This window comes from Pteropus alecto, unplaced genomic scaffold, assembly GCF_000325575.1.
Source record: "Pteropus alecto unplaced genomic scaffold, ASM32557v1 scaffold50, whole genome shotgun sequence".
Classification (NCBI taxonomy): domain Eukaryota; kingdom Metazoa; phylum Chordata; class Mammalia; order Chiroptera; family Pteropodidae; genus Pteropus; species Pteropus alecto.
Window position 1 is genome coordinate 13,224,119 of NW_006431918.1, and position 18,340 is coordinate 13,242,458.

The window sequence follows — 18,340 nt, forward strand, 5'->3', positions numbered from 1 at the left end:
TCTATTCTGTTGCATTTATCTTTGTCTATTTTTTCCGCCAATGCCACAGTTTCTTAATTACTCTAGCTTTGCAGTAAATCTGAAAGTTGCATAGAGTCAGTTCTCTGACTTTGCTCTTCTCCTTTAATTGAGTGATGACTATCCTGTGTTTTCCGCCTCTCTAAACAAACTTTTTAATCAAGTTCTCGATATCCGCAAAATAACTTGCTGGAATTTTTATTGGAATCACATCAAATCTGTAGATCAAGTAAGGTAGAACTGACATCTTAGCAATATTGAGTCTCCCTATTCATATACATGGAATATCTCTTTATTTAGTTAGGTCTTCTTTGATTTCTTTCATCAGAGTTTGTAGTTTTCCTCATATGTATCTTGCACATATTTTGTTAGATTTATGCTTTAGTATTTTATTTGTTTGGTGCTAATGTAAATGGTATTGTGTTTTTAATTTAAATTCCAAAGGTCTATTGCCGATATGTAAGAAAGAAATTGACTTTTGTATATTAACCTTGTATTCTGCAACTTTTCTATAATCCCTTATTAGGTTTTATTTGTTAATTCTCTGGGATTTTCTACATAAACAATCATGTTGTCTCTGAATAAGACAGTTTTATTTCTTCCTTCTCAATCTGTATACCTTTTGTTTTCATTTCGTATTGTGTTCGCTCAGACTTCTGGTATGACATTGAGTAGGAATGGTGAGATTGGACATCGCTGCCTGTCTAATATTATATATTTTAGTCTTTTTAGTCTATTTTCTAGTATATTTCTTGACTTCATATTCCAGGTCATTAATGTATACTTCAGCCATATCCATCTTATTATTTTTAATCACATTTTTAATTTGCAAGAACTCCTTTTTTTCTGATTATTCTTTTTTCACATCACCTTATTCCTTTTTAAATTTATATAATAACTTGCAGAATCTTTCTGAGGATACTAATTAGAGGTTCTCTTAAAAGTTATTTTCTACATTCTATATCTGCTTCCTCTTGAATTATTCTATTTGTTTATTTTGAACCTCTCTTTGATATTATTCATTTTCTTCTGCTGCTTATATTTATAGATAAAGAATTACATTGTTCTATACTGATAGTTGACAGAGGTTTTTTGTACATTTGTGTAGAACTATTTCCCCATAGGCCTATTCCTTGACTGGAAGGACGGACTGTGCATTTTGTGTAAGATATGTGAGTTCTTCTAAAGGTATGAGAAGGAGGGAAGAAAACAACAAGATTGGCTTTCTTGAAAACTGAGACAAGGTATATAAAGCTAATTGTAGTGCCTGGCACCAATAATCATGTTAGTTAATATTATCATCCATGATGGTTACGATGGTGGTTGTGAACTTATTACCTACTGGCACACCTAAGTCTTTTCCCAGACAAAAATTTGTACTTTTACGAAGCACTCATTATATGCCAGCCTCTTCTATACACCATCTTTACTCCTTATGATAATTATGCAAGGCAAGCATATTATTTTCATTATGCAGATGAGGAAACAGAGGCGTGGAGTGAGTGACTATATCACGTTATTTTTGTCGAATAGCTATTAAGCATCAAAGTCAAGATTCAACACATTTCTGTGAGTTTTCAAAGGCAAGAAGTGCTCTTTCTGTCACACCCACTGTACCCTTATACACTACTATTGGGTCAGGCCTCTCTGCTACGGCATCTCTCTGGTTGATTTTTTGAACCTAAATTGCATACTTACTTTTTAATTCGACTCGTTAGTTTTAGGCAATCATTCCTGAAGGATTTTTTTTTTTTAAGTCCTGCCTCTATTAGTTTTTCTTCTTATTTTATATCTTTTGAAATTCTAATGAGCAAGATTTTTATGTCTGCATGGAAATTGCTGATAAAATATTGACTAAGAGAGGCTGAAAATAGAACCCTAAAGCTTAGCACCACAGCCTTTCGTCAATGTGAGAATTAATCTATTATTTAGCACCACTCAGTAAGGTGGCTCACTCAGACAAGTCTGCCCGCCCTGAAATAATAAGACTGGTCCAGAATGAGAATTACAATGGCAATAATAAATCGATGAATTAATTGAAAATCTCCAAGATCCTTATTTTGTTTTAAAATCCTAGCATAATCCATTTTTATTTACTTATCACTTATACATAATTTTTAAATCAGTTTCCCATTCTTCACAAATGTCACCACAAGTATTTTATTCTCATTACCTCTCACAGGTTGGAACAGAGTAGAATCAGCCAGACTTCAGAGTCAGATAGAATTGTTTTTCAAGTTATCAGTCTGTGACTCACTGTATGGTCTTGAGCAAATCCTTAAACCTTACTAAGCTTGGTTTCTTCATCTGTAAAACGAGAAGAATATGTCTGCTGTCAGGGCTAGATATACTATATGTAAAGCACATAGCATAGTGTCTAGCCTTGAGTCGGAAGGAGTACGAGGCACTGTGCTAGTCATCACTAGTATTCACGTTCTCATGTGAGATGCAAGTCTGACAACAAAGAATTGTATTAGTTAATCTTAAATGTCTGTGTCTCTAGCTGAACATCATGTCTCCAGATCCACTCAATAATCATAATCAATCCCCAAATGTCAGGGGCCTGAGACCTTTTTTTCCTTCTTTTTCTGTCTTTAATCTTTTCCAATTTATGTATGAAAGAATAAAATAGAGCCGGCTTTTTCAATCCCAGTGTTCCCCTGCCCGCTGTAACCTGGTAGAAAGGTACTTCCCTTCTGTTTACAGATTCCTTCTCTGGGTTGTATTTGGTCAACATTGGAGAGGTGGCTCGAAATAACTGAATGATGGATAGGTAGTGCCTTTTTAAAGAAATTCAAGTCATGAATAGATGTGTATCTGGGGAGATACCTGCGAGCTTCAGTGGAAGAGAGCAAGACTCCGGAGTCAGAGACATGACTTAAACTCCTGCTTTCCTCTTCCATTGCATCATCTGTCTCAATCAACTGTTTGAGGATGAGGATGAGGATTCTGTGTAGCTCACAGGATTGTTTGGAGGCTCTTGAGATACTGTGTGAGAAGACGCTGGCAACTATCAGAGACACGCTATCGTTACTATTATAGAAAGGGCTGTTATTTTCCCCATATCAAAAAAAAAAAAAAACTATGCAGAAATACATTTATATGTAAGAAATGTATGCATGGAGGACAGAAGAAAATTCATTTCATTTAAAGATAAGACGATCACTGGCCGGAAAACTACAAGCATTATTTATGAGGGACTCAGGTGAAGAAATACTCAAAGTCTGCAAAACTGTCTTTTAATCCTTTTTACAAGTTATACTCCAGAAGCACAGCCAAATAAGAAGGGTCTCTGTGAAGCAAGATTGGTGAACCTGCCAGCATCAGTATATAGGGGACACTTGTAAAATATGCAGAACCTGGAGCTCCATTCTGGACCTATATATCAGAAGTGCTGGTGCTGGGCCTCAGGCATCTGCAAACTCTACCTGTGTGTAAATTGAGCTTTGAGAATGATTGTGCTAAGGAGTCATAACTGAGTCCATTAAGAAGTAGTAAACTCATAATTTAATTTTCTGTTTAATTTTTTAAATTGAGAACAAGGCAAGAAAAAATTTAGAAACTGCAAAGTAGATTGAGAAGTAGAAACTGCAAAGTACATAGTCTCACCAATGTAAAATACAACAGTAGTTGTATTTATGTTTTGGCGTATCAGCTGTATGTTTTAATTATCACTGTGAGGGTTTTTAAAATATATATAAATTTATACATCGTCTCCAAATAAAGGAATTTTATTCACAGGCTAGTAATTATCACAAGAATTTAAATATCAACACAGTGCCATGTTTCTGCACAATAGTTCAACAATTTCAAGTTTCTCGATGTCAGCAGAATCAAATGTAGGTGACTCAATAACATGTGTCTGTATTTTACTTAACACAAACTCACAAAAATGCTGTCTTCCTTCCTGAAGTTTCGTGCAACATCCTCAAACTTTTTACCACCTAAAAATTCTTTTCTATCAACTTTACCATTGTGGGGAGTGAATTTCCACTGCGGAAATATTTCCACTTTACAAAATTGAAATAGCCACATGCGTGTCTCCTCCTCACTATGCCTAAGTTGGCAGTCTCCTTGACTAAGGGCATCCACAAGTCACAGGTCATCACTGCTAGCTTGTCCCTTGGCAGGGGGCTGCACGTGGCAGAGGCCTTTATATACTCATGCAGGAGTTACAATTCTGTATGAGGTCCTATGCTAGTACTGGGCAAATACTCTACTGGTATTTAAAACCATCACACAGGCATTAACTGTGGTTCCTTGAATAATTCTATACTTTCTACAACCCAGCCAATGGAAAAATTCCATTTTCTGAACAAGGCTCCTGTCTCTGTGTCTTTGGGAAAGCCGTTCTTTCTCTGTATTCAAATATTACTCAATCCTGATGAAATTATGCACAGTATTTTTTTCTGGTATTTTCTCTTTTACATCCTTCACTTTCTCAACTCCAACCAACAAAAGTGGAAGGAATAATGGAATTAGAGCAACAATATTTAGTAACCCTTAATGGAACCATTAGTAGAAATGCTGATCTTTTCAATGGTGGGACCGTACTGGCATCCCCTGAGCCCAGATCTATTTTAGCAAACTAAAGTGGTGCCACCAGACAGTGAGATTACTGTTCGATAGCATGTGACACAGCCTGATTGTATGTGATGTGGAGCACATGTCACCCCCATAAGGCATCCCAACCAGAAAAAGATAAACCTGACTCTAATGGAGCCTGTAGAGTTAACTCTCTCTGGTCAAGGAATAGGGAAATAGAGAAACAAGTTATGAGCCATCAAAAGGAAGCAATAGCCAGAATGCAAAACATTCTGTAGGACAACCAACCTGATTTTTACACATTGATGGCATGAAGCAAACCAAAGTTGGGGGACGGAGGCAACTCCGGTAAAAAAATGACTTAAAGACATAGCAATCGTATGTCATACATGAAGCTTGTTTGAATCCTAATACAAACCGACGACAATACGCCATTTTTTGAGACAACTGGAGAAATTTTATTACAGATTGGATGTCAGATAATATCAAGGAATTATCGCTAGTTTTGTTAGGTGTGATAATGACATTGTGGTTATGTAAGAAAATGTCTTCATGTTTTAGGGACACACGCAAAGTATGTGGAGGTGACCTGGCATGTTGCAAGCCATTTGTTTCATTTCATTTCGAGCTTTTATTTATGAAATGATTTGTCTTAAAATACTTAAATTAAGACAAATTTTAAAGATAATTGTTGAATCTGGCTGTTGAGTAGATAGGTATTCATTACATTCTTTTTTTTTATATTTTGAAATATTTCATTAAAAATAATTTTAATGTAAAGAATTATATCTGAACCATTCTTTATGGTCTCGCTAGTATTTTCTCCCCAGTGGAAGTTATTTCTTCTTGCTGAGCTCAGAAAACCTCTTTTCTGTACAGAATTCTGCCTACGCTGAATTGTTGTGACTTGGGAATATGTCCCACTGCTTTATCTTGCCATGGGGGCAGACTCCTTCCTTGTTTCATCTCTGTGTCTTTGCTATGCCTGACAGTACATGATTGACGGTGACTAAATGAACACGAGAATATGGAGTTCTGAGAGTCAACACTACGGCTGTTTCATATTCACACATGGAGGGATCAAATGGGGCCAAGGGTGAGGTAGCTTTATTCAAGCTGAATTACCCTGAAGTTGAGACTCAAAAAATGGATTTCAGCTTAAGTTCTTTGGCCTCTTTTTTTCATTGTGAGTCAGAGGCCTATTGTTATGCTTTTCTCATCTAGGAAATGGGCCTACTATTAGTGGACTCCTATGGGGGAGGACTTGGAATACCTGGGTGTTGGCAAAGGCTCTGTGAGGGAAGAGGGGCACGCTGATGGGAAACCGCCATTTCATCGTGGCAGCCAACACCCAGGATAAGCCCTGGCTTTGCAGATAGTTCACCTGTTCCACCTCGGTGCTGCCCACCCATGTCTGGCAAGTCAAGTAAGAAAGATAAAGCTACTAATTTGGCAAGATGTCCAGATCACAGACTTAGGAGCTGGTCGGAAGTGGGTGTAAGGCTGGCTCCACAGCTAACCAGCTGCTTGATTTGGCGAGTCAGTTTGTGTTTCAAGTTGGTCTCATCTGTAGAAAGAAGGTAGTCTAGCCTATTTCACACACTTACTAAAAGAATTATTATTGACTATTTGTATATGTGGAATAATAGTAAAATATTTATCAAACACTTACTATTGACCAGGCCCCATTCTAAGATGTGCTAATAGCATGTAAAAACTAACTTAGTTCTTACAATATGCTCGGGGTAGAAACTGTTATTATCCTGAGGCTATGAGACAGAAATGGTAAGCAACTTATCCAAGGACATGCAGGTAAAAAATAGTGACACTATTATTCAGATCCCAGCATTCTTGTCTACCATGTTGCGTGGCCCCTCTCAAATAGGACAGTGTATGTAGGGTGTCTGGCTCAGTGTCTGGAACACAGGAAACACTAACACATGATAGTACCTGCTATTTTTAAAAGTAAACCAGAGTCAAACTGATTTTTCTCTCATGAAACCATATGCATTTTAAGGTTGACTTCATGCATGAGATTTTTTCTGACCAAATCATTCCCTGCCTCTAGAATGACATGCTTGGGCTTCTGGAGCAGCCAGCGCCGATGGAGGGACTCAGAGCTATCAACCCTTCTCTGGGCCACCCAGCATCCTGCCATCCATGTTTGCCTTTGTTTTTTACCCGCCACCACCACCAAACACCCTGGCTCTCAAAGCCAGGCCCTCGGCCCCAAAAGGAAAAGTAGGAAATCCCCATGGATTCCAGGGCCACCTGTGAGCATCGGGAAGCTCTAGAGTAGGAAGGGTCTGTCTCCCAAGTCCCTCCGGTCATCCTCTAGTTAGGGTCTATTTAGTGCTCTCTATGTTCTTGTTCTTTCTCATACTCATCTTGTTTGGTTCGTGTGACAACCACGTGAGCTATGTTTTACAGGCTCTCGGTCCATAAAACCTACAGATTTGCTCATTATGTGCCAATATCCCAAGATATATTCCATATGTTGAATTTGGACTTGAGCATATCAGCCAGTGAAGGAACATTCCCAACCATCAACCACTCGCCTGCCAACAGCTCAATCTTGGCTGGACAACCATTTTCATCTGGGTAATCGTGTTTGCACAATTGTTTTAATATTTCTGTGCATTTTCTCCTAATTTTACACAAATAGTCAGATTGTCTCTGGGATTATGCCCATAATCATGGGTAAGTGCATAATTAAAAGACATCTGTGAAAGGCTGAAAATAGATTGTGAAGATTTGCCAAATAGAGAAGATATAATTGAGAATTTTGTAACATGGTTTAACTCTGCAGAAACAGAACTATCCCCTCCTACCAAAACAGGAAAGTCCATTGCTTGGCTGTTTCCAGCATTCCCCTTTGACTGTGCTTTTCCGGGAAGGCTTTATATATGAAACTAGGACTGGTTGAATGCCTCCCCGTCCTATAGGTAAGGAGACTGAGACTCAGAGAGATTCAGTGATTTGCCCAATTTCACACAGCCAATGCATAGCTTGCTTTTGAGTACAGGTTCCTTGGACCACCCACTCACCCATGCTGGACCAGGGAGGAAGCAGAAGACTGTCAGAGTCTCTGCCCAAAATTCCAGGGTGGCACTCACCCCAGATCTCCTCACCCCAGCAGCTCCACCAGAGGATTCTCCTCTGTAAGAGAGGGCTTTGGAGGAAGGAAGTAGCAGCCCCCACAGAGGAGAGGATAGAGTATCTGAACCTGAACCTAAACTGTGGGCAAGGGGGTTGGAGGCCCAGGCAAGGCCACTCATGCGCCTGCTTTGGACAGCGAGCTCGGAGCAGTATTAGGGCAGAGAGCACCCTCCAGCCACCTTCAGTGAGACTTCAGCAAGCCACCTCACCATTCTATCTTCAGCTATAAAATGAGGATAATTAACCTATTGATGCTATCTTGACTATCAAATGATATCCGTTAAATGCTTTTTGACCTGTGAAATGCTAGGCAACTGTAAGTAAAGGATGCCTAGTTTCTCTATTTTTAGTTGCTGCCTCCACCACATCCCCTATTAGGCTGGGGCTGTCTTTCAGGCTTTGAGTATCTTCCCTGGGGCCCACATTGACCTCCCTGCTCTGGTCAGAGTCTGCATGGGGTCCAATCCAATCAACAGAGAGAGGTCAGGAAAAGACCGAAGCTCAGGCAGTCCTGGCCTGTCTTTCAGTGGCCATTCTCAAGAACTGGGGCTGGCCCTGGCTCCAGACCATATGCTCCCTTTGTTGCTAGGCAAATCATTCACATTCTCTTTTTACTTCTCTGCTTGTAACAATGATATTTTACTAGTAAAGAATTCAATAAAATGATCAGAAAGAAGGTCAAAGTCACACAAAGTCCTATTACCTGAGATAAACAATATGAACAGTTTAGGAAATATCTTTTTGGGTCACTGCTTTGCGTTAACACCCACCCACACACCTACGATTTTTTTTACTTGCTTTTTTTTTTTTACCTCTACCTCTTTTTTCTGTCTCTACCTCCTCTACCAATAACCAAAGTTATCAGTGTTCATCCTCCCAAACCTCACTCCATGTAATATAAAAACATGCGCAATACCTATATAAGAGGTTTATTTTCTCATTCTTAGGTATTTCTAAATATGGGGTAACCTCGGGCACTTCTCTTCTTGATTTTCTCGCATAACAGTACCTCGTAGTAAATCCTCTTAGCCTCACTGATCTAGCACTTTCTTTTAAATAGTTACATAATATTTTACAGATTTTTAGAGTGCAGATTTATTCAACAATTCTCCAACTGGTGAGCAATTACAAAGCTTTTTTTGTATTTTGGTTTTTTTACTGTTACAACTTAGTTGTAATTAACATTTTGGTATCTCATATATTCTTATGTAATGATGTCTATTACTCTGTGGATTCTCAGAAGCGGGATTATTAATCAAGAGATATGCATATTTTTTAATTTTAATAGAACTTGAAAGATTGCTTTCTAAAAGGTCATTAATATTTCATGTTTTATTGTTCAATAATTATTTATTCAGCTTTTACACCATGCTAAGCTCTGTTTTAGCAATATAGATTCAACAATGAATAAAGCAAAGATCTCAAACATCATGGAGGTTTCATCCTAGAAATGGAGTAGGGAAGAACAGATGAAATAACAATAACTTTAATAAATACTTTTATACCAAAAATGCAGGAAAACAGTTTTTCCTTGCTTTACTATCAACAATTATTATTATCTTTTCTTTCTTTTTTTTCCCCAATTTATTGATATAATGCGATATTTTATTGTTATCTTAACTTGGATTTTCCGATTGGTAGTTTTCGCATTTTACACATTTATTTAGCTATTTGGATTTGTATTGGCTAAACAATCTATTTATAATCTTCATGCATTTTTCTATTGAGTGGATTGTATGCTAGACCCATATTGTCAGTGTTCATGAGCTCTGTGTATATTATAAATAGACATTTATCTGACATATGCTTTGCAAATCTTTTCCTCAATCTATTGCTTATCTACTGACTTCAAGACGGATTATTTTACCATGTAATACCTTTAACATTTATGAATTTGTCTTTTTGTTATGATTGTGTCTTTTTGTCCTCTCTTAGCTTCTGGCTAGTCTTTGTCAATTCTTATCTCCAAATTCTGGGCCATATGTATTGTCTCTTAAATTTTCTCTCAATTAATTTTTTATTTTTTATATTTTTCTTCAATACACCTGGAGTTTATCTTTTAATATGGTGTAAGGTATGGGACCAATTGTATTTTATTCTAGGCAGATAGCTGTTTTCCCAATACCATTTATTAAAATAAACCCTCAATTCTCTACTGAATTAAAATGCCACCTTTTATATATATGCCGTTCTCACATGTGTTGAAATCTGTTTGCATGCTTATTGTTCTGCTCCGTTGTCTATAGGTCTATTGTTATTCCAATTTCATGCTTTTTTTTTTTTAATTTCATGCTTTTTTTATTAGTCTTCTTTTTCTTAATTTTAAAAGTTAGGTTAAAACTTTAGTCATAGGAACCTTCAGATAATTTTATCCGATTAAAAATTGTAATTATTATTGAAAGGACATTCAATTTATGTTAAGAAAAAGAAAAAGATGTAATCAAAAATAGAAGAGATTAAAATAATTATAAGAATGCTACATAGAACTTAATGGCAAAAAATTAGAAAAGGTGGAAGAAATCAAAGATCTCCTATAAAATCATATAAATCATCAACATGGTGTAAAAAAGAAAAAAAAATGGGAACAGACAAAAACAGGATGTGTCTGAACAAGTTCCAGTAGAAGTTGAAAATATATTTAAAGACCTATTTAAAAGAACCCCGGAGACAGATGATTTGCCAGCTGAGTTCTAACTAGCCTTTAAAGAACAGATAGTCACAATATTATTAAACTATTTGAGACCATAGGCAAAAAGAAAGAGAACTCCCCAATATGTGTGATAATGCCTCACAGACAAATCCCACTTGGGAATACAGATTCTCATTCAAAATAAAATATTAGCTAATAGGACCCATCCACACATCAAAAAGACTAACTCACTATAATCAAATAGCTTTTATTACAAAATGAAAGGATGTCTTGATGCCAGAAAAATTATCAGCATAGTTCATTAATCAACAAATTAAAGCTATCATATGAATAGAGACTAAATAGGCACCTGATAAAATTCAGTAGCTATTCCTAATAAAAATGCATAATTCCTTATCTGAAATTCTGAAACCCAGAAATCTCTGAAAACTGGAACTAAAACTTTGTCACTGTATTTCATCTTATGTTAAAGCTGACCTGAACGGACATAAGATATTTAAATACAGAGAGTGTTATTCTTTCCAAATGTACAGGATTATATGTTCTGTATGGAAAGCATATTAAAAAAAGTATAGGTTATTTGTTGCTATGGCTCTCTATCCTATATTAAAAATTATTAGTTTTTTCTTTTATCAAGGTGAGTTTGAGAAATGATATGAGGCATGTGCCTTCAACTCTCTAGAAGAAAAGTATTACCATGTTTTACTGAATCTAAGACATTACTGTGTAGAAGGCTAGCATTTATTTTATGTATACTAAAAGAGAAAAAAAATGCTACTAATTGCTCTATGAACCATCATCAGACGTAAGACACGTTCTGGTTTCAGAGATATTGAAATGTGAAAATTCGCATCTCAGAATTGGTGAAATATGGTGCAAACATCCGAAGGCAGTCAGGAACCCAGCATGGAGCACGCGGCTCATCCGACAAGAGCAGGCACACAAGGCCCCCCTTCCACAAACGTCAGTGTCTTGGGGAGGGTCTGGGCACGAGGTCTGGGTTGCGGTCATCTGGCGTCAGCCAGGACTCGGGTTGGATTTGCACTGGGTAGTTGTTGGGCCACAAACCAGCTCTTTAACGCCTCCAAACTCAGTCTTCGGACAATAATAATAACTACTCACACTTATTTTAGAGTTGAAAGGATAATACAAGATAAAGTTTGTGACTTTCCCAGTCAAGAGTAAGCCCTCCCTCAATGGCAGCCCCTGGAATGAGGGTGGTGGTGATGGGGGCTGAGAATCTAGAGTCTTTTATGATTCTTTACTCAAGAAAAATCTTCACCATATTTCTCTCCCCTCTAAAAATTTCCTGATATTACTGAAGAAGCTGCAATTAGCCTTAGATGTCTATACTATCTACGTGCCCTAAATTTATAACATCTCACCTGAAAAACCGAGCTAGACCCGGGTAGTGACAAAATGACAGCTAAAACCCAGACCACCAGTCATATTTGTCAGACTCTTTCTAGATGCTAAAGCTCCTGTCCCCAGTGGGCTAGGATCCATCCCAGCAGTTTCTGGTGGTTTCCTCAGGCTAAATGATCTCCGTGGCCTAAATTCAGTCATTTCTCCTCTCTGGGCCACTTCTTCCTGTGCTAGGAAAAAAAAGATGGGTGCAAGTTAGCCCACCCAACCCCCTTCTGATTCCATATTCTGACTTTGAACTTCACTACCCTCTACTTCCACCCACCTTTCTAATTGGCCGCCTGGAAGGAGTTTAGGGGAGCTCTTCCGTCCAGGCGCTGAAGACCTACTCACGTCACCAATCTGCTCTGTGTTCTCCGACAGGATGGGAGTGGTGAGCAGCAAAAAGCAGGTCAAGGAGAAGAGTAAGGGCCGATGGAGCCCTGTGAAGGTCAGCACCTCAAACAGAGAGCCCCCACCGCTGCCACCCCTGGTGAGTGGAGGGGCAGGAGCGGGAGCACAGAGCATGTGCAGCTCCGTGGGGCCAGCTGCTTGTCTCTAGCCAGCCCCAGCACCATCTCTAGGTAATGCAGGGTTCCGACAAATAGGTCCCCACCCAGTTCATGTCCGTGTGGCAGTATAGTAGAATGTTTAACAGCCAGACTGCAAGAGTTTAAATCAATTAGCTGTGTCTTCAAAGCAGGTTACTTAACTCCCCTATGCCTCAGTTTCTGCATCTGCAAAATGGATTTGCTAAAAGTGCAACACTATGCCATGTAAATACAAGTCTGCGGTGCAATAACGTATTGCCTTTATCACAGGACTGGGCATGGTTAGCCCCCAGTAATTCTTGGCCGGTTTTCATTGTTCAAGGGCAACCTTGAAGAGGAAATGAAATCAAAGAGGTCATTTGAGAAAAGTTCATGGTGGGGAAAGGTCTAGGCATTTAGCAAATCTGCTGCCCCCATCCCTACCCAGAAGCTCCTGGAGATCATTGTCCCCTTCCTGGCATTGTGCCAGCATTCCAAAGTGCTTACTTCCCTGGGATGAGGTGTCCTAAGCCTGGAGGGTGCTTATACTCACCTCCCCAGCAGGCCTTCAAATGCTCACGGAGCCTGTCTCGAAGTCCTGGTCTGTTTACAAAGCATTGGCAATTCCCAAAGATGCAGTTTTAGATGACTGTTTATGTGCCCTCTGCCTACTCCCTTTTGGTTTGGGGCATTTGGAAGTCATGCCTGGATTGCCCTCTCCTGCTCTCTGTACCCCAACAGGCACTTCCAACTGGTCAACACTTTATTCCAACTGTGACCCGATGGGGGTGAGGATTGCTACTCCCATTTCTTAGATAAAGCAGGCATTTTATCTATCTGTGTCCCGACTTAGTGCAGGGCTTGGCACGTAACATTGAAACGTTTGTTCAGTGACTGGATAATAGAAAGGACAACTCGAACTTAGGTTGAATAATTTACCCAAAGTTACATGCTAATAAGTAGTAGAGCCTGGAATGTTTTTAACTTTTAAAAAGTCACTTAATCCATATTAATCATGGAAAAAATTATAAATACTTATTATCCCACTACCCAATGACGCTTGGAGATAGTGCTTCAGAGCTCCTGCCTCCAGACCCTTTTTCTCTGTGTTATTTATATCATGTGTTTATATTTTCAATGGAACCATACTATACATATCATTTTATAAAATGCTACTTCAAAATTGTGTTTAATAAATATAGAATGCGAAAAAAGGTGATTTATAACACATAGTCAAGTTGAAAGGAGAATAAAATGAACACCTAGTGCAGCCCTTCCCATCTTCAGAGGTAGAAAGTGACTCGCCCCACTGAAGCTCCCTACTGTCCCCCTCGTCCATCCCCCTCACCCCAGGCCCCACTATTCTGAGTGTGTTTATCATTCCTTAGCTTTTCTTTTCTTGTATTATCACATATGCATATATTCCTAAACACTATTTAGTTTAATTTCGCATGTTATGAACTTTAAATCAATTGACTCCAACAGTATGTATTCTTCCGAGACTCTGATTTCAGATCTACGCTGTGTGGTAAGCTTCATCCACGTGGATGCATGTAGCTATAGTTCATTAACTAGCAGGGTGCAGGGTTTCATCATGTGGCTATGCCCCAATTTATCTATTCTCCGATCATTGGTCATAAGAATGGTTTCTATCCTTTAACAATTTTTATATTTGAAAATTATTATTATTTCTGCTGGGAGCAGTCTTGTACATGTTTCCGGGTACACATGCGAAAAAGTTTCTCTGCAGGACATATATCTAGGAATATATTTGCTGAGTTTTAGGGTAAATATGCCGTTAAAACAGTTTTCTTTGAGAACAAATATCCTTTTGCACTTTCATCATTTAATGGCAGAGCCAGGATCTTAACCCAGATGATCTTTCCACAGTCATTCCACAGCCACCTCTTACGAAGTTGGAGCATCCCCACACACTCCTCCTCTAGCCGTGTGTCTATATGGTCAGGGCAAAGATGGCAGTTGGTTTGGGGTTGTGCGAGATGGCACTGGTACCTGAGGAGTTACAGCAGCAGGTATAGAATTTCCCTGGGCGACCTCCTGTGCCAACAGAGCAGCTCCGCACAGACCATGCAGCTGACACTCACAGCAGTCTTGCCTACCACCCGCCAGGCCCTGCTCAGGCTGTGGGGCGTTGAACTAACAGAGCACATGTGTTTCTGCTCCAGATCATGTTTAACCACCTGGCTCCTGCACCTCCCGACACATGCCCTGATCAAGGTAAGAAGGGGCTGCTTTGGAAGCTGAGAGTCCACAGGCCATCTCCCCAGGCCCTGGTTTCGTGCAGTTAGAACAGAGGCTCAGTTGGAAGCAGCTTCCTGCAGAAGATGGGGTGCAGGCCCTCTAGGGCCAGAGAGAAGAAGGTCCGGGGGAGGCTGAGCAAGGAGCAGCTAGGCATGTGGCCCAGCTTCGTCCCAGCTTCGCCTGCACTTGGGGGCCTCTCTAGGAACCAAGCACCCGTTCCTTTAGTGTGCCTGAGTCTGGGTGAGATTTTTCTTAAAAAGACTTTATAAACTATAAATGAGCACAAAAAGACAAGAGTTACAGTAAATACAAACAGCATCATCAAACGCAGGCTTTCAAGATCTATCTCCAATCTCAAAGGGTGAGGGTCCACGGCTCCTCTGTGCCTTCCCTCCCAGCCCTGGGTCTGTTCCATGCCCTGGGTCTGTTCCGTGCAGGCGACCATCTTGTTTCCTCCTTTCCCGGGCCCCTCTCAAAAGTCCCCTGCTGACCTTCTAACCACCCACACCACCCTCCCTCACCCCCGGTCTCCACTTCCACTTTGGTGGGCAGTACTGTGGAGGGAACATACTGAATGACCTCAGCCTTCCTGGGTCAGGACTCGGAACTTGGGAGGGGCTCACAGGATGGTGGCCTCAGAATTGGCTGGCAGGACAGCAGCACCCCCAGCATCCTCATAATTCACTTCCACATAGTCATTAATTCATTTACACAGTTTGCACTGAGCAGACGAGACCCAGAGCCCAGCTTTGTCCAAGGGCCTGGGAAGCTGTAAAATAAGTAAGACATGGCTCCTCCCCTGCAAGAGCTCAGAGTCTGTCAAACTCATGAGCAAAATGCTGGAACTGGGTTGGTGACCTCAGCTGTGTCTCTTATCCTGCTATAGATCACGATTAACAACCAAAGGAGGCCATCCTTCGCTTCCTACGGGGGCGGGAGTGGGGGCCCACATCTTTAGGAAGGAAACCCAGGGCATGGAAACAAACTAACTGCCTTTGGCATAAGAACTTGAATCTCAGAACCAGAGGGTTCTCCATCATCTATTGCAAATTCCCCTTCCCACAAAGGGATATGACTAGTCCAAGATCATGCCACACAGTAGTGACAAAGATAAGCCATCTACTCCTGGGGAAGTTTGGTGGTCTCCAGGTGACCTTTTCCAGGTGGGCCTTGGCTGTGTAGAAAAGTTCTCATAACTAGCAGAGGTCATTTGAAAGATGACATGACAAGCTCTAGACTCCTCTCTCCACCTCCGTTCTAGGGACCCCCAGCAAGTCAGGGGTACTGCCAGCCAGAAGCACCGTGATGGTGCCCTGGGCATGGTTACAGTTGCCATGTTCCCAGACCACGGCTCCCTTTGGAGTAGAAGCAGGAGGATACAGGTGGGGAAGGGGAAGAGAGAGGAAGCCTAAGTGCCCCCAAGGTGATAAGAGCTCAGGCAATTCTGACTCCCAAACTTGGGTCTGCAGCCACTGTGACCATGAAGTTGATCTCCCTAGACCTTCGGGCTATCAATCCCCTTACACAATAGCCCTGTCCAGGCCCTAGGGCTTCTGCGTGGGGTCCAGAAACAAATATGGGATGGACTCCGAGGGGCAGCTCATCCTTGTTCCCAGCAGCAAGGTCAGGAGGTCGGTCTGCCAGACAAAATTTGTCTCTTCTACATCAGTGAGTGAAAGGTTCACCGCGGCTTCCCCTCCGCCCCTGCCTCTTCCTGACCCGCTTAGTGATCAGAAGATGGCTCGTGGCACAGACTTACCCGTCCCCACCATTAGTCCAGCGGGCCTGAGCGGTGGCCTCTTTTTTCTTGTTCCCTCTAGAGGAGCATTTCGTGGTGGCGCTATATGACTACTCGGCAGTGAATGACCGTGACCTGCAGATGCTGAAGGGAGAGAAGCTGCAGATCCTAAAAGAGTGAGTTTCCAGAATGCCATGCCTCGGTCAGAGGTGTCTGCGGCTCCCTGTCACAGCAGGATCCAGCCCACCGGGCCATCTCCCTCACCCCACCCTGACGCCCTCCGTGGCTGCCTCCAGAATACCTTCTCCATTGTCCTGCCCCCAAGCCCTGCATCCAGCATTTTCTTAAACTCACTCAACCATCTTCCTTCCACCTGCCTTTCCAAAGACTTCCTGGTGAGATTGTTTCCTGCTCTGCCGTCAAAATCCTACTCTTCCTTCAAAGCCCACGTCTAATCTCACCTCCTCCGTGCAGCCCTGCTGTATCCGCCTAGCTGCTCCATCACCGCTCTGTGTCGAGTCAGTTCCGTCCGTATTTGTTTACCTTGCCAGACAAAATCTCACATCGGATTCTACTTGTGAAATCAGCTGTAGTTTTTTCCCCAGTGTTTCTTCTCCGAAACTCCTCCAGAATCTGTTCCCCAGCGTCTGGCTGGTCCTGTAGAGTCGGGAGGGGCTGCTTTTGTTCTTGAAGTTCTGCAAAGGCCTTGAGTCAAAAGCACAAAAACCCTGACCTTCTGACCATCCCTGGGCTGCCTGGTTCCTCCTTTCGCCAGCGGCCCTCCTCCTGTTTTTGTTTTTCCGTCCAGTCCCAACTCACTCGCTACATTCTAAAGATGTCCATTACTCGCTATAAGACAACTCGGCCTATTGGTTTGGCCAGGCTGTTCAGACACACTGTCCCTGGGAGGCTGTGCCGTCCCCCTCTCTCCCCTGGACCAGGAGCACTTTGGGTCTGTCAGATGCTGGATGAGTTAGAAATAACCCAGAGAGACCTTGTGTCTCTGAGCAACTCGCACAAGTTCCCTCTCATCCGCCAGACCGTCTGTCTGCCTCGTGGGGATGAGACCGTATTGGGGAGGGCTGTGAGCTGCCCCAGAAAGAGGCTCGTACGAGTCACTATGCCATTTCTGTTTTCCCTTCTCCCCTTAGAGCTGGAGACTGGTGGTTGGCCAAGTCTCTCGTCACAGGAAGAGAAGGCTACGTGCCCAGCAACTTTGTGGCCCGAGTAGAGACCCTGGAAGTGGAAAAGTAAGTGAACAGACAGAGGCCCCTCAAAGCAGAGGTGTGCTCACTGCTTCCGCCCTGCGGGCTGCTGTGCAGGGTGGGGCCAGACAGCGGCTAAGAAGTGAGCCTACGTGAACCCAGCACAGAGGGAGAAGGGACGGGGCAGGGAACTTAGCTGCTGGGAAAAGCTTGTGTACCGTCCCAGACAACATTTAAATTACTGTGAGGTACTGAGGGAGTCGCCCCTCTATGAGCACCTCTCTCTTTCTACTTGTAAAACAAGAACTGTCCCTTTCCTGGCTTGCCTGGATAGAAACGTCCCTAAAGTCCCATGGCCTTGCATGCTAACAGCGAGGCCTGTGATCAGCTGTATCCAGTGGACAGGACTCAGGGGCTTGGGCATCAGGGGACTCGCAGGATGGCAGCCTTGTTCAGCATTGGCTGGCAGGGCAGCAGCACCCTCAGCATCCTCATAACCCGTTTCTGCACAGCACCGAAAGGTCCGCCTCGTCCAGTCGGGGCCTCAGCCGTGAATTCTCTCACGCAGTCTGCACTGAGCAGACAGGACCCTGAGCTCGGCTCTGTCTAAGAGTGGGGAAGCTGTGAAATGAGTAAGACACGGCTCTTCCCCTGCAAGAGCTCAGAGTCTGTCAAACTCATGAGCAAAGTGACCTAACCTGGTGTCCCTCATCCAGTGATGGTCGCCCTTGGGAAGGTTCCCTGTGTGGCCCTCCAAGACCTGCGCTCTTCCCGGAAAAGCATGCATGACCATGGGACACGTCCACACTGACCAGTCCATGCTCAGGGA

At 42.0% G+C, this 18,340-nt stretch overlaps 1 protein-coding gene across 1 annotated transcript in view; it reads left to right on the forward strand.

Moving 5' to 3' along the window:
- Positions 1-18,340, forward strand: part of BLK (BLK proto-oncogene, Src family tyrosine kinase) — a 48,910-nt gene that overhangs the window by 17,401 nt on the left and 13,169 nt on the right. The window contains exons 2-5 of the mRNA XM_015600689.2: positions 12,161-12,269; positions 14,493-14,544; positions 16,389-16,482; positions 17,458-17,556. Coding sequence (XP_015456175.1) covers positions 12,162-12,269; positions 14,493-14,544; positions 16,389-16,482; positions 17,458-17,556 — 353 coding nt within the window. The 5' untranslated portion in view covers position 12,161. The remainder of the gene's footprint in view (positions 1-12,160; positions 12,270-14,492; positions 14,545-16,388; positions 16,483-17,457; positions 17,557-18,340) is intronic.